The 14,650-nt window shown below is 37.4% G+C and overlaps 1 protein-coding gene across 3 annotated transcripts in view; it reads right to left on the bottom strand.

Annotated features, from left to right (window-relative positions):
- Nucleotides 1-14,650, bottom strand: part of spz5 (spatzle 5 Toll-1 receptor) — a 229,856-nt gene that overhangs the window by 24,974 nt on the left and 190,232 nt on the right. For 2 of the 3 annotated variants that reach the window (XM_081760365.1, XM_081760366.1), the window contains exon 4: nucleotides 1,542-1,670. In XM_081760365.1, coding sequence (XP_081616491.1) covers nucleotides 1,542-1,670 — 129 coding nt within the window. Of the gene's footprint in view, nucleotides 1-1,454; nucleotides 1,671-14,650 lie in introns of all 3 variants that reach the window. The other variant, XM_081760364.1, reaches the window with a different exon arrangement.

Below are 14,650 nucleotides of genomic sequence, written 5' to 3'. Positions count from 1 at the left end.
TACTCCAATTTCAACGAGAATGTAGAAAACGTTAGTTTGTTATTTCTCGTCTACGCATCTGTTCGTGCAAATTTGTAAAGAATATTTTCCTCAAGACTGTTTAAAAAAAAAAAACTTCGACACAGAACATAACAAGAACAAAATCATAAAATAATATCCAAACACACGTAAAGATCTTATAAACTATTCAGATTGACTATGAGAAATCTTTAAGCGTGTTCTTTTACATTTTACTCTTAATATTATAGCACTTTTGTATGTTAAATTGTGTTTGTCATCTGAAATCAGGTGGGACACAAATCTAAATGGTGTTTTGTGGCTATTTTGTGGCCAAGTAATACGAGTAGAACAAGTAAAAAAAAAAAAAAAAAGTTTTTAAACAGTTCCCTTCAATCATATGAGCATACTGTAGATATGATTCTAGTCCTTATCCAAATAGTTACTCTTGCATCACAAGCTGATATATTTTAATAATTATTAGCTACGAGGCGACAAGCTCATTCTTTTGAAAATACAGTCGACTCTATATAATCCGGTCGTGCTCAAGTTTGGCCTCTCTGGTAAACCTGACTTTTTCTTGTGTTATTTGTCGTTTTTAATAGAAAATACATACAATACACTCCTAAAACAACATTTTATGTTATTTAAATGTTTTTTTTTTCTAAAAAAAAAGAGACAAACTTCCTGTCATTCGGTAATTCAGCACAACCTGCTCACATATCTTCCGGATTAGCAAAAGTTTATGTATAAATTTCACCTTAGTCTAATGGTGTTTAGGACCTTTCAAATATTCTTATATTTCGCTACTGCTGAGCGTGAAAATGGAAATAAGTCAGTATCTGGTGCAAACACGGTTATGTTAGATCCGAAGCTGTTGCATGGCAATGCCACAGCACACAACTCAATGATTATTCGTGAGCTTTTGGCTTCAAATATGGTTGTGTGTTACCACACCTCGCAAACTAGCAATTTTACTTTCGTTTTACCAAATTAAAAGCACTACTAAAAGGTCGCTTCTAAAATCAAGAAAACAGCGATAAAGATCTTGAGCATTATCATAATCTAGGACTTCCAAAAGACTCTCAGTGACTTACTGAGGCGTGAAGACAGAGGAGGTTCCTACTTTAAATAAACCGAGGTGAATTGATTCCACTTTTTATTCATTTATTTTTTTTGTAGATTCATCCATTTTCGTAATTGCGGCACAGTGTATTTACACAGTAATAAATTATGCCAAGTTGATTCCCGACCTGAAATAACCATGTTTCCACCAGAAACTTTTTTTTTTTTACGTGCAGCAGCTAACTAAAACAATTATTTGACTTAGCCATCTGCTCTGTAGTAGTTTGGAGTGATCTGACAGCATTAACGCATCCAGGAAAGCATTGCGTTGAGTTGCGTGCGTGCGTGCGTAAAGCGAGCGAGCATTCTCAAGTGCTTGCAGAAGTGTCTACCTGGCCCACCACATTTCAGATGGCGTATATTGTGACGGCAGGAGAGCAGTAGTGTAGAGATAAGGGCCATAGTAGTTGGGGTCAAACCTATATCTCCTGTCCGGGTAACCTCCGGAAGTGTTGTACACATGTTGATGAGGTCCTGGGTAGTACACTGGAACATTGTTGTAACTATGATGATGATAGTGATAATGCGGCTGCACTGGTGGAGGTCTCCTGAAGAGAAAGAAAAGAAAAAATTAATAATATTTGTGATATTGTATTAATGTATGTTTCAAAGTATTATTCTTGTTACTAATGCTCTAACTACAGGTAGGGGAAAATTAGGGTATTTGAGCCAACAGGCTATTTGGACCAAATTAAGAACTATTCCCTCCACGTTACCCTTTGCTTCGACGCATATGAACGTCTGCATAGTTGCGTGTGATTGTAACTCGAGTAGCAAGTGGATAGTTATTCTAAATTTTTTCAATAGTTACTCTTTGAAATGAAATACCATTTCAGGACGACGCAAAACCTTTTCAGGTAAAAATGGATTAACGAGGTTTAGTGTAACAGTATTCACATGAAAAATAAGATAAATAAGAAGATTCAATGTAACTTTTGAATGGAGTCGAATGCGATAAAATTAAAAGTAATTGTCAATGGGCCATCAGGAGTTCTATCGAATGACACTCAAAGTGTTTTATTCCGTTATACTAATTCTCCCTACTCTTCTTGTGATTAGTTGTAAGTCACTTATTTAAATTGTTTAGTTTTTGTTAAAAGATAGCAGTTTAATGTAATTTGTCAATTGTAGTAGAAGAAGAAGAAGAAGCAATTCGAGTAGATACTTGAAACCAGTGTTGGATAAGTTACTTGTAAAAATGTAACGCGTTACAAGTTACTTTACTTTCTCTTAAGGTGGATCACTACCCGGAAGTCAGTATAAGCATTAGTTTATTGCCTTAACCAACGCGTAAAGAAATGGCACATATTATAAGTATTACACTATAAAATAGAGTTATGCGTCAGCTACATGAGATACTATTTTCTGTGCTTATGTATTCTGTTAGCTAAAAAAGTAAAATATAAGAGGAAAACTTGATCAGTTTTAAGATGAGTACGCAAGATGGCACTTGCTGTTAGATTTTGCTTCTCCTGTGCTCAGTTTTACGAAATTTTTACTTATAAGCATAAATTATTTTACAAGTAGTTGTCTCATTACGGAACATGAATATTATATTACCGTTTTTCGTGTTATGTTTTACATTTTATCCAAATATTATTTTGTGTTTACGGAAATAGTTTTAGCGGCTGAATCTCATGCTAACGCAGGACGCCATAATGCTTCGTTGCCAAACTTACATGTGTACTGTTGTAGTCACAGTAGTAGGGCAATTCCTTGTTAGCGTTTGAAGTCCAGAGGCGGAACCTGTGAACTGTGACAAAACTATTACAAATAATAAAAGTGGAAAATGGGGAAACGGAAGGAATAATACACAAAAAAGAAGAATCCAACTCAAAGTAAAAGATCGAAGAGCCAAGGGAAGTGAAGAGAAAGGGAGAATAATTCGAAGAAACAGCTCAGCGCTTTTCAATTTTTAACTGTTTGTTTCCACGTAAATATTATACACACGTGTAATACGAAGATAGTTTATTTTGACGATCATTTTGAACGTTAAATATGTAATATGTGTTCTTTCTTTTCTTCTTTTCTTTTCTTTCTTTCTTTCTTTATTTTTTCTGAAACTCATTTTGGTTAGGTAAAATATTGTATCATCTTGAAAATAATTTATATATTTTTTTGAGCTTTCATATATACCCGTTACTGTCTGAACCCGTTAGTGGAAAATAGTAATTAATTCCACTTACAAAGGAAGGTCGTGGGGTGTTACTCTGACTTCATTTTGATACTATGCTCAGTCGACTCCTTTTTACATATGAAACAATTAGGCAACCGGAGAAATCCTCAATCGCAAGCTTGTTCGAATTATGGACGTTAAAATTTCAAAATTGAACAGATTTTGAAAAAAGTTTGAATAAACCATTTTTTAAGATACACGCTTCATTTTTGGTACTGGGGTGTTTTCTTGGGTACTCGACGGAATGGTGAGGTCAAAACGTACACATTTTGCAAGATAAGAGAACTTATTGGGAAAGGGATGAAGGGTAATGGCGTCTTACAACTTGCAAATTGCATCCTATTTGGCACACCGGATAAATAGGCTAATAAAATTTATTTGAAACCAACTGTATTGTCATTCAAATGTCACTTTCTGTGTGGCAATCTAAACATTAAACAATGACATGTGTCTCCGAAACGCTTTGCCGCGGGACTAACTTCAACGCGACACTCAACCCAGCCGGCCTCTGTGCATTGTGGAAAAAATGAAATATTTCAGTTTAAATCCGATGATTATACCCTTTAAGTTAAGGAAGACGATGATTAAGGCAAGTGAATGATGATGGAAGAATTAATGGAATGAGAAGAAGGGAGGAAACAGGAGTACCCCGAGAAAACCCATGGACATGATGGTATACATTGTGGAAGACGGTGTTTCAATATTTCATCGCTAGCCATTTTTTTAAATTTTCAACGGATTTCAATGGCGATTGTTTGAAAATAGTGGCCAAACCTCAGACAATATTTTACGGTATTTCGCAAGAAATGTGACCAAAAAACAAACAATCGGCTAGAGGTGATGTATTGAAACAGCGGTTTTCTCGAGAATAAAAGTCACCTAGTTCACAACTTAGAGCGCACATTCCCGCTAACCATTTTTTTCTTCTTTAAATTTTTTGGTCTATTTTCTCGTTGAATATCTTAAAATATTTCCTTTAGTTTGACCAATATTTCCCCATAATCGACATTCCAATTACTGAAAACTAAGCACATGGATAGCGATGATGTATTAGAACACCGTATTCTGCGATGCATAAGCAGAGGCCGACAGGATTCGGAGTATCGCGACAGGGCAAGCCTGTCTGGCGCTGCTCGAGCTGTTTGGACCTAGCTACAGAAGGGGAAGAACTAGGCCAGTAGTCAGTCCAAAAATTCGGTGGAGCGGTAGAAGTTAGGGGGGCCGATCCAACCATATTATAGTTCATCACCATATTATTATTCATTTGCAAGCTTATCGTGAAAATTTTAGGGGAGCAGTAAGAATGTAGTGGGAGCCCGGCCCAATAGACCCCCAGGGATACGGGCCCGGGAAGAACAATATAGATCATCACAAGTTTAATTATGAATATCACGTCGTTTTTCATTGAATTTTGCACGCCTGGCAAACCGTTCCCAAGACAAATGTGATTGTTCAATTTGAAGGTGGCCACACAGAAAAGTGATATTTGAATAACAATATAGTCGAATAGGAGTATCAAATACATTTTATTAGCCTATTGGCCCCAGGGGTAAAAGTGAAGAAGAATGCACGGACGCCGTACCTCCACCTCGAAAAAACTTAAGGCGTCCCCCAGTTCCGAAAAAACTATAATGGGTATAGATAGGCAGGGGAACGGCGTGGCGTCATGCGGCCGCTACCTACCGTCCTCCCATCCTTTCAGATCCACTTTTACCACTGGTTGGCCCAGTATGTCAAATGGGAGGCAATTTGCATGGTGTAAGACGCCATTACCCTTCATACCATTCCAAATAATTGCCTTTACCTTGCAAAATACATACGTTTTGAACTTACTACTGTGTTGGGTATCCAGGAGAACTCCCTGGTATCAAAACTGAAGAGTCTATCTCAAGAAATGGTTTTTCAAACTTTCTGCAAAATCTGTTCAATTTTGAACTTTTAACGCTCATAATTCGAACACGCTTGCGATCGAGGATTTCTTCGGTTGCCTAACTGTTTCATATGTAAAAAGGCGTCGACTGAGCATAATATTGAAACGAAATCACAGTAATATCCCGTGACTTTCTCTACTTAGTACTTAAAAATTCATAAAACCGTAAAGCTTGAATTGTTTCTTTTTTCTATAATGCAAAGAAAGTATTCAGACTCTATAGCTTCACTTGAGAAACGCAACCACTCATGTAGAAATCCTTTTTCTACTCCGGAGCTGCAGTAACTCCGTGGTAGAGCATTGACATCTTGTATGCGGGGTCACTGGTTCGATCCCAGCTTATCCAGGTGAGCTTTTTGGTGGACACACACCATGCGTGTGTGTGGATTTTCTGACTTTCTCTTTGTGCTCCTACTTTCTCATTCTATCATTTAATTCATTCTTATCATCACCGTCTCGTTTAACCTATATGGCATAATCGAGAGACATGAATGTTTTTTCTGTAACGTCCTATCATTGTGCTTCGAAGGAAAGATAAAAGGTGATGATGACAACGAATGAAATGGTTGAATGAAAGAAAGGGAGGGACCCGGAAGAAACTCCACTCATGGTTTATTCACCACAAAGCTCACTTGGCGCGAGCTGGGATCCAGCCAAAAACCTGTCCCACCAGAAGTGAGTGATCTATGTCTAGCTCTTATTGATCAATATTCTGACGAATATTATCCGTGAATTCCGATTTGTAAGTGATACTTTTACCGCTTGCGGTTTCAACATAAGAATAAGGAGCGGAGATGGAACCCAGCTTACCGTTTTGCTCTATGTAAATTGGAAGTGTGAGAAGGAGCAATGCAGAATGACTGGATGAAGTAGCTACAATCATTGGCATAAGTCACTGTTCAATCTCTAATATTATCCACGCTGTACTCAGATTTCGGAATGTGTGTGCCAGGATGGTATCACGCCAGTTGATAGACGAACTGAAGCAGCGATGTGTTGATGTGTCACGAGATTTTGATACGCCGTAAACGAGAAGGTAGTGACTTTCAGAAGAGATTCGTTACTGGGTATGAAACATGGGTGCACTACTACATTCCGGAAGTAAGAAAGCGAGCATGCAATGGCAGTATCCATTATCGGACACAACCATCTACAGGAAAGTTAGTACTTTCTTCTGGGACCAAAAGGGTGACAATTTGGAGTGTTACAGCATAGGGAACGCATAGTCAATAATATGTTGTATTCCGATCTCCAAAAAGATCCTAAACTCACTATACGAAGTAATACGGACTTCTGAAAACAAATTTCCTCTATAACATAACAATACTCGCCCTCATACTACTGCCTGTGCAATGGCTGCGATCATTGAAAATCTTCATTTCATCCTCCTTTCGTACTGAATCTCGCCTCAGTGGTGAAAGGCACTAAAGATAAAGAAGTTACAATCTGATGAAGAGGTGCAGCGAATGGTGTACGACTGATTGCGTATCCAATCGAAAAAAATCTTTAGAGGCATTGGGACACTTTGGAAGTAAGAGAAACTTATATTGAGCGTAGAGTGGATTATGTAGAAAAATGAAATTCATTTGTTCCATGCTCTCTCAATATTTTCCTACTTATATGGAAGTGGAGATACGATTTTAACAACCGGTTCCAAGAACCTGAGAAATTTTACTAACCGGTTCGGGCGAACTAGGTGAATGACACCATTGAGTAAAACAATAGACCCGTATGCTCTGTCAACGATCAAGCCATTAGCGTCCGCAGCGGAGGCAAGCGGACAATCGCTTTACCCTGTATTTTCGAAAGGTGTTTGGTTGTTTCAAAATGCTTTTATCCAGAATATACACATGAAGGAACATTATATTTGGTTACACCTACTAGAATATTTAATATAGACCTATTTAATGTAGTCCACAAAGTTATGCAATATGCCTGAATAATAACTGTTTTGCATCATGCGTTATGCGCATCAATGTATGTCGGGCTTTTGCCCCTTCCCCGCCCTTGGAAAAATCCTGCGGGTGTTTCTGGATAAAAGTGTTCCTATTCGGAACTGTTATTATCTTCAGGTGTGTATAGTATCAAATATGAACCAGTACTAAAAGATAGCGTGAAATTATTTTAAATATATGCCACTATAAACAAGAATCACAGAATTCATAATTGAGCTTATTATTGTTGAAGATCATGTGATATATGAAGTACAGCAATCAAGGTTCAAATGCAAATACTTGCAAAACACATGGAGAAATGAAGTAGGTTAAATATACTAGTAGATTTTAATAAAATTAGCTGTAAATAGCTTGGTAGGTAGATCACCTTTCGATCGCTGGTTCGATCGCACTTTTCGCCAGGAAGACTTTCTGTAGGATCCATAGTGTGCGTGGATTTTCTTGGTGTTTTCCCATTTCCTTCAGTCCACCATTTCGATAATCATCATCACTGCTCCTTTTAGATTGAGACTATAATCGTGGAATATTAAGCTAGAAAATTTTAAATAGCGCCTTCGGCACCCTAACACCCGTGCTAATAACGTTGTTTTACTCGCTCTGGGAACTTATGCAGTCATTCTGACGCGTGATTACTAAAGAGTTCGACTAACATATGTTTCCTGCAGTAGTCAGGCCTTTAGTATGACGCTAATCATACGTCAAAACGACTCTGCATAAAGCCCTATCTCAGTTACCTCATTCCACCTGAATTGTGGAACAAATCTGTATGTAAGGAAGCAACCTAGTAAAAGTTGGTGATAGTTTTCATTTAACGTAGCCATGTTTGGTCCAGAAAACTCTGGAATTTTAGCCATAATGATTATCCTCCCGGTAGCTACTCCAAAATTGTCGGGGGGGGGGGGGGGCTCGGTTGAAGTTAGAGGGGGCTCGATCCAACAATATTATAGTTCATTTGCAAGCCTACGGTGAAAATTTTAGGGGGGCCTGGTCCGCCTATACCCCTCTGGATACGGGTCTGATGATTATGCCATCTAAAGTAAAGTTACACTAAGGCATTCAACTTACAAAATATAACGTGCCTGAAGTTGGCCCCCCCACCTCTTCCAAATTACACCAAACATTGCACATCGTTAGTGCATCGTTAGTGCACGTTAGTGCACTCAGAACTAACGTTAGTGCTATCAGCGTTTACGAGATATTGAAGATTTTTGGTGGGGGGGCCAACTTCATATGAAGTTAGCCCCCCACCCATCTTTATGCAGACAGATTTTCACAAAACTTAACGCATCGTTAGTGCATCGTTAGTGCACTTAAACGCACTAAGCACTAACGTTAGTGCTACCATATTTTGGAATTTATTCAAGATTTTTGATGGGGGGGCCAACTTCAGAAATATCAAATTCTATACAAATAGAGGTAGAAACATGGAGTTAACGGCAATCGTTAGTGCATCGTTAGTGCACCTAAACGCACTAAGCACTAACGTTAGTGCTACCATATTTTGGAATTTATTCAAGATTTTTTGGGGGGGGGCCAACTTCAGAAATATCAAATTCTATACAAATAGAGGTAGAAACATGGGGTTAACGGCAATCGTTAGTGCATCGTTAGTGCACTTAAACGCACTAAGCACTAACATTAGTGCTACCATATTTTGGAATTTATTCAAGATTTTTGGTGGGGGGCAAACTTCAGAAATATCAAATTCTATACAAATAGAGGTAGAAACATGGGGTTAACGGCAATCGTTAGTGCATCGTTAGTGCACCTAAACGCACTAAACACTAACGTTAGTGCTATCATATTTTGGGATTTATTCAAAGTTTTTGTTGGGGTTGCCAACTTCAGAAATATCAAATTGTATACAAAAAATAAAGGTAGAAACATGGGGTTAACGGCAACCGTTAGTGCATCGTTATGTGCACTTAAACGTACTAAGTAAGCACTATCGATTGTGCTACCATATTTTGGAATTTATTCAAAGTTTTTGTTGGGGTTGCCAACTTCAGAAATATCAAATTGTATACAAAAAATAGAGGTAGAAACATGGGATTAACGGCAACCGTTAGTGCATCGTTATGTGCACTTAAACGTACTAAGTAAGCACTATCGATTGTGCTACCATATTTTGGAATTTATTCTAGATTTTCGGTGGGTCGGGCAACTTCAGTAATATAAAATTCTATACCAATAGAGATAGGAACATAGGGTTAACGGCAATCGTTAGTGAATCGTTAGTGCACTTAAAAGCACTAAGTACTAACGTTAGTGCTATCATATTTTGGGATTTATTCAAAGTTTTTGTTGGGGTTGCCAACTTCAGAAATATCAAATTGTATACAAAAAATAGAGGTAGAAACATGGGATTAACGGCAACCGTTAGTGCATCGTTATGTGCACTTAAACGTACTAAGTAAGCACTATCGATTGTGCTACCATATTTTGGAATTTATTCTAGATTTTCGGTGGGTCGGGCAACTTCAGTAATATAAAATTCTATACCAATAGAGATAGGAACATAGGGTTAACGGCAATCGTTAGTGCATCGTTAGTGCACTTAAAAGCACTAAGTACTAACGTTAGTGCTACCATATTTTGGATTTATTCAACATTTTTGGTGGGGGGGAGCATCTTCAGAAATATCAAATTCTATAGAAATAAAGGTAGAAACATAGAGTTAACGGCAATAGTTAGTGCATCGTTAGTGCACTTAAAAGCACTAAGCACTAACATTAGTGATACCATACTTTGGAATTTATTCTAGATTTTCGGTGGGGTGGGCAACTTCAGTAATATCAAATTCTATTAAAATAGAGATAGTAACATATGGTTAACGGCAATCGTTAGTGCATCGTCAGTGCACTTAAACACAGTAAGCACTAATGTCAGTTCTACCGTATTTTGGGATTTAATCAAGATTTTTGGTTAGATGTCAACGTTAGAAATATCGAATTCCATACAAATTGATGTAGAAATATAGGGAGTGTTCCGTTAGTGCCTTTAAACGTACTAAGCACTAACGTTCGCATTACCATATTTTGGGATGTATTCAAGATTTTTGGTCGGGGAGGCCAACTTCAGAAATGTCAAAGTCCATACAAACCTTTAGTCCTTTCTAGAATCACTAACGATCCAGTAAGGAATAGCATTAATTTTTTTTTTTACTGATTGAAATTGGGGCAAGTTCACCGTGCCCTCCAAAGATATTGTACTTGTTGCACCTACACTAATGAAGTACTAACGTTAGGGGTTGGTGCACTAAGAACCACTGACAATTGCACTAGAATATATTATTAGTGCTTTTGAATTTGACGGAAATTTGATGCAATTAAAAACTCCCAATAAATTTCTTATGGCAGTTTTGTGACATGTAATTGTCGATAACTACACTAATATTGAAGTACTAAGGAAACTGTTAGTGTTTTCTAGAAGCACTAACGATTGTACTAGAAGAGATCATTAGTGCTCTTGAATTTGACGGAAATTTGATGCAATGTAAAATTTCCCATAAATTTATTATGTGAGTTTCGTGACATGTAATTGGCCATAACTAAACTAATAGTGAAGTACTAACTAAACCGTTAGTGTTTTCTAGAAGCACTAGCAATGCGCTACGAATGGCACTTAGTTTCTAGTTAGTGCTTGAAGTGGGGGCGCTAAGTTCACTCTGGCCTCAAAAGGTATTTTAATTGTAGCACCTATACTAATGGAACACTAACCTTAGGTGTAAATGCACTAAGAAGCACTAACAATGCACTAACGATTGCTCTAGAAGAGAGCATTAGTGATTTTGAATTTGGCGGAAATTCGATTCAATAAAATATTTTCCATAAATTTCTTGTGAGTCTTGTGTGGCCATAACTATACTAATAGTGAGGCACTAACGAAATTGTTAGTGCTTTATAGAATCACTAACGAATGGCACTATTTTTTCCGTTAGTGCTTAAATTATGGGTGCGAAATTCACGCTGACTTCCCCAAAGGTCTTTTTTTTACTTGTAACACCTACACTAATGAAACACTAACGTTAGGTGTTTGTGCTCTAAGAAGCACTTAAGATGTACTAACAATTGCACTAACAGAGGTAATTAGTGCTTTTGAATGCAATGGGAATTTGATACAATGAATAATTCCCCATGTGTTTCTTATGGGAGTTTTGTGACAGTTGGCCATATCCACACTAATGGTGAAACACTAACGAAACTACTTGTATCTTCTAGAGGTACTAACAATGCACTAACGAGTAAAACTAATTTTTTTCGTTAGTGCTTGTAGTGGGGGCTAAGTTCACGCTAATTTCGAAAGTTTTTTTTTACTTGTAACATTAGTGCTTCCTAGTGCACCTACACCTAAGTTTAGTGCTTCATTAGTGTAGGTGCTACAAGTAAAAAACACCTTTCTGGGCCAGCGTGAACTTGGTTCCCACTTCAAGCAGTAACGAAAAATAAATCCATTCGTTAATGTATCGTTAGCGCTTCTGCAAAACACCCATAGTTCCGTTAATGCTTAACTATTGATGTAGATATGGCCAATTATATGCCACAAAGTCTCATAAGAAATTCATGGGAAATTTTTCATTGTGTCAAATTTGCGCCAAAATCAAAAGCACTAATGACCTCTTCTACTGAAATCGTTAGTGCTTCTTAGTGCACTAACACCTAACGTTAGTTCTTCATTAATGTAGGTCCTACAAGTAAAAAAAAACCTTTGGAAGCCTTCATGAACTTGGCGCCCCCACTTCAACCAATAACGAAAAAATTATAGCCTTTCTTTAGTGCATCGTTCGTGCTTCTGGAAAATACTTTTAGTTTTATTAGTGCTTCGCTATTAGTGTAGTTATGGCCAGTTACATCTCAGGAAACTCACATAAGAAATATAAGGGGAGTTTTTCACTGTGTCAAATTTCTGCCAAATTAAAAAGCACTAATGATTACTTCTAGTGCAATCCTTAGTGCATCGTTATTGCTTCTTCGTGCACCAACCCCTAAAGTTAGTGCTTAACTAGTGTAGGTGCTACAAGTAAAATATCTTTCGTGGTCACCATGAATTTACGCCCACTTCAAGCACTAACAAAGTAATTAGTAAATTCGCTAGTGCTTCCTGAAAATACTGACACTTTTTATGGAATTTGATATTTCTGAAGTTGCCCCCCCACCAAAAATTTTGAATAAATCACAAAATGTGGTAGCACTAACGTTAGTGTGTACTATACTTAAGAGCACTAACGATGCACTAACGATTGCCGTTAACTCTATGTTTCTACCTCTATTTGTATAGAAATTGATATTTCTGAAGTTGGCCCCCCCACCGAAAATCTTGATTAAATTCCAAAATATGGTAGCACTAACGTTAGTACTTAATGTGTTTAAGTGCACTAACGATTGCCGTTAACCCCATTTTTCTACCTCTATTTGTATAGAATTTGATATTTCTCTAGTTGGCAACCCCAACCAAAACTTTGAATAAATCCCAAAATATGGTAGCACTAACATTAGTGCTTAGTGCGTTTAAGTGCACTAACGATGCACTAACGATTGCTGTTAACTCTATGTTTCTACCTCTATTTGTATAGAATTTGATATTTCTGAAGTTGGCCCCACCAAAAATCTAGAATAAATCCCAAAATATGGTAGCACTAACGTTAGTGCTTAGTGCGTTTAAGTGCACTAACGATGCACTAACGATTGCCGTTAACCCCATGTTTCTACCTCTATTTGTATAGAATTTGATATTTCTGAAGTTGGCCCCCCCACCAAAAATCTTGAATAAATCCCAAAATATGGTAGCACTAACGTTAGTGCTTAGTGCGTTTAAGTGCACTAACGATGCACTAACGATTGCCGTTAACCCCATGTTTCTACCTCTATTTGTATAGAATTTGATATTTCTGAAGTTGGCTTCCCCACCAAAAATCTTGAATAAATCCCAAAATATGGTAGCACTAACATTAGTGCTTAGTGCGTTTAGGTGCACTAACGATGCACTAACGATTGCCGTTAACCCCATGTTTCTACCTTTATTTTTTGTATACAATTTGATATTTCTGAAGTTGGCCCCCCACCAAAAATCTTGAATAAATTCCAAAATATGGTAGCACTAACGTTAGTGCTTAGTGCGTTTAGGTGCACTAACGATGCACTAACGATTGCCGTTAACCCCATGTTTCTACCTCTATTTGTATAGAATTTGATATTTCTGAAGTTGGCCCCCCCACCAAAAATCTTGAATAAATCCCAAAATATGGTAGCACTAACGTTAGTGCTTAGTGCGTTTAGGTGCACTGACGATGCACTAACGATTGCCGTTAACTCCATGTTTCTACCTCTATTTGTATAGAATTTGATATTTCTGAAGTTGGCCCCCCCACCAAAAATCTTGAATAAATCCCAAAATATGGTAGCACTAACGGTAGTGCTTAGTGTGTTTAAGTGCACTAACGATGCACTAACGATGCGCTAAGTTTTGTGAAAATCTGTCTGCATAAAGATGGGTGGGGGGGCTAACTTCATATGAAGTTGGCCCCCCACCAAAAATCTTCAATATCTCGTAAACGCTGATAGCACTAACGTTAGTTCTGAGTGCACTAACGTGCACTAACGATGCACTAACGATGTGCAATGTTTGGTGTAATTTGGAAGAGGTGGGGGGGCCAACTTCAGGCACGTCAAAATATATGCACTGGGGAACACAACTTACAAAATACCTGCACGGGAATACAACTGACACAATACCACGCTTGAAGGAACTTAGTCTGTTTTGTTGAAAAGATCGGATTTGTTTACTGGTTTTGTATTTGGATACTTATTATTGTATTTGGACATCTAGTTATAGATAAACGTATATCTTTGTAATTTGCGAAGAAAATTTTACCATGCAAGTAGTTTTCGTTACCCCTAAATGCAGTTTGAGTCGAATTTTGCCCCAAAAAACACTGGAATGTTAGCCATGATATTTAAGCCCCTAAAGTAAAGCTGCTCCAAGGATTGCAACTTCACCTATAAAATAACATTTTTGAACCTCCTAAGAATATGTTTTGTCCTATCTACCTAGGTAATGATTTTGTATTTGTACACGTATCCTTAATCTGCACTGTAGAGGCATCTAATTATAAATAAATGTATAACGTTTAACTGCCGTTTTCTAAGAAACTGTTAGCATAGAAATGATATGATTTCCCCCTAAATGCAAATTGAGTTGCTCTTTGACCAAAGAACAAGGGGATTTTAGCCATGATATATTAAATCTCTAAAGAAGAGATAAGTTTTGCACCAAGGATTATAACTAGGCTTATAAAACACCATTTTTGAGCGTACTGAGGGTCTGTTTTGTCCAAAAGATGAAATTTATGTAATGATTTTGTATTAGTATAGGCATTCTTAATCTGCACCGTAAAGTCATCTAGTTGGAGAGATACACATAACGTTTCATAAGTTAAAAATCACTTTTGATCAAAGAATATAATTAATT

Source organism: Thermobia domestica, chromosome 5 (genome assembly GCF_964235325.1).
Source record: "Thermobia domestica chromosome 5, izTheDome1.hap1.1, whole genome shotgun sequence".
Taxonomy (NCBI): Eukaryota; Metazoa; Arthropoda; class Insecta; order Zygentoma; family Lepismatidae; genus Thermobia; species Thermobia domestica.
This window is presented reverse-complemented; position numbering and strand designations above follow the sequence as displayed.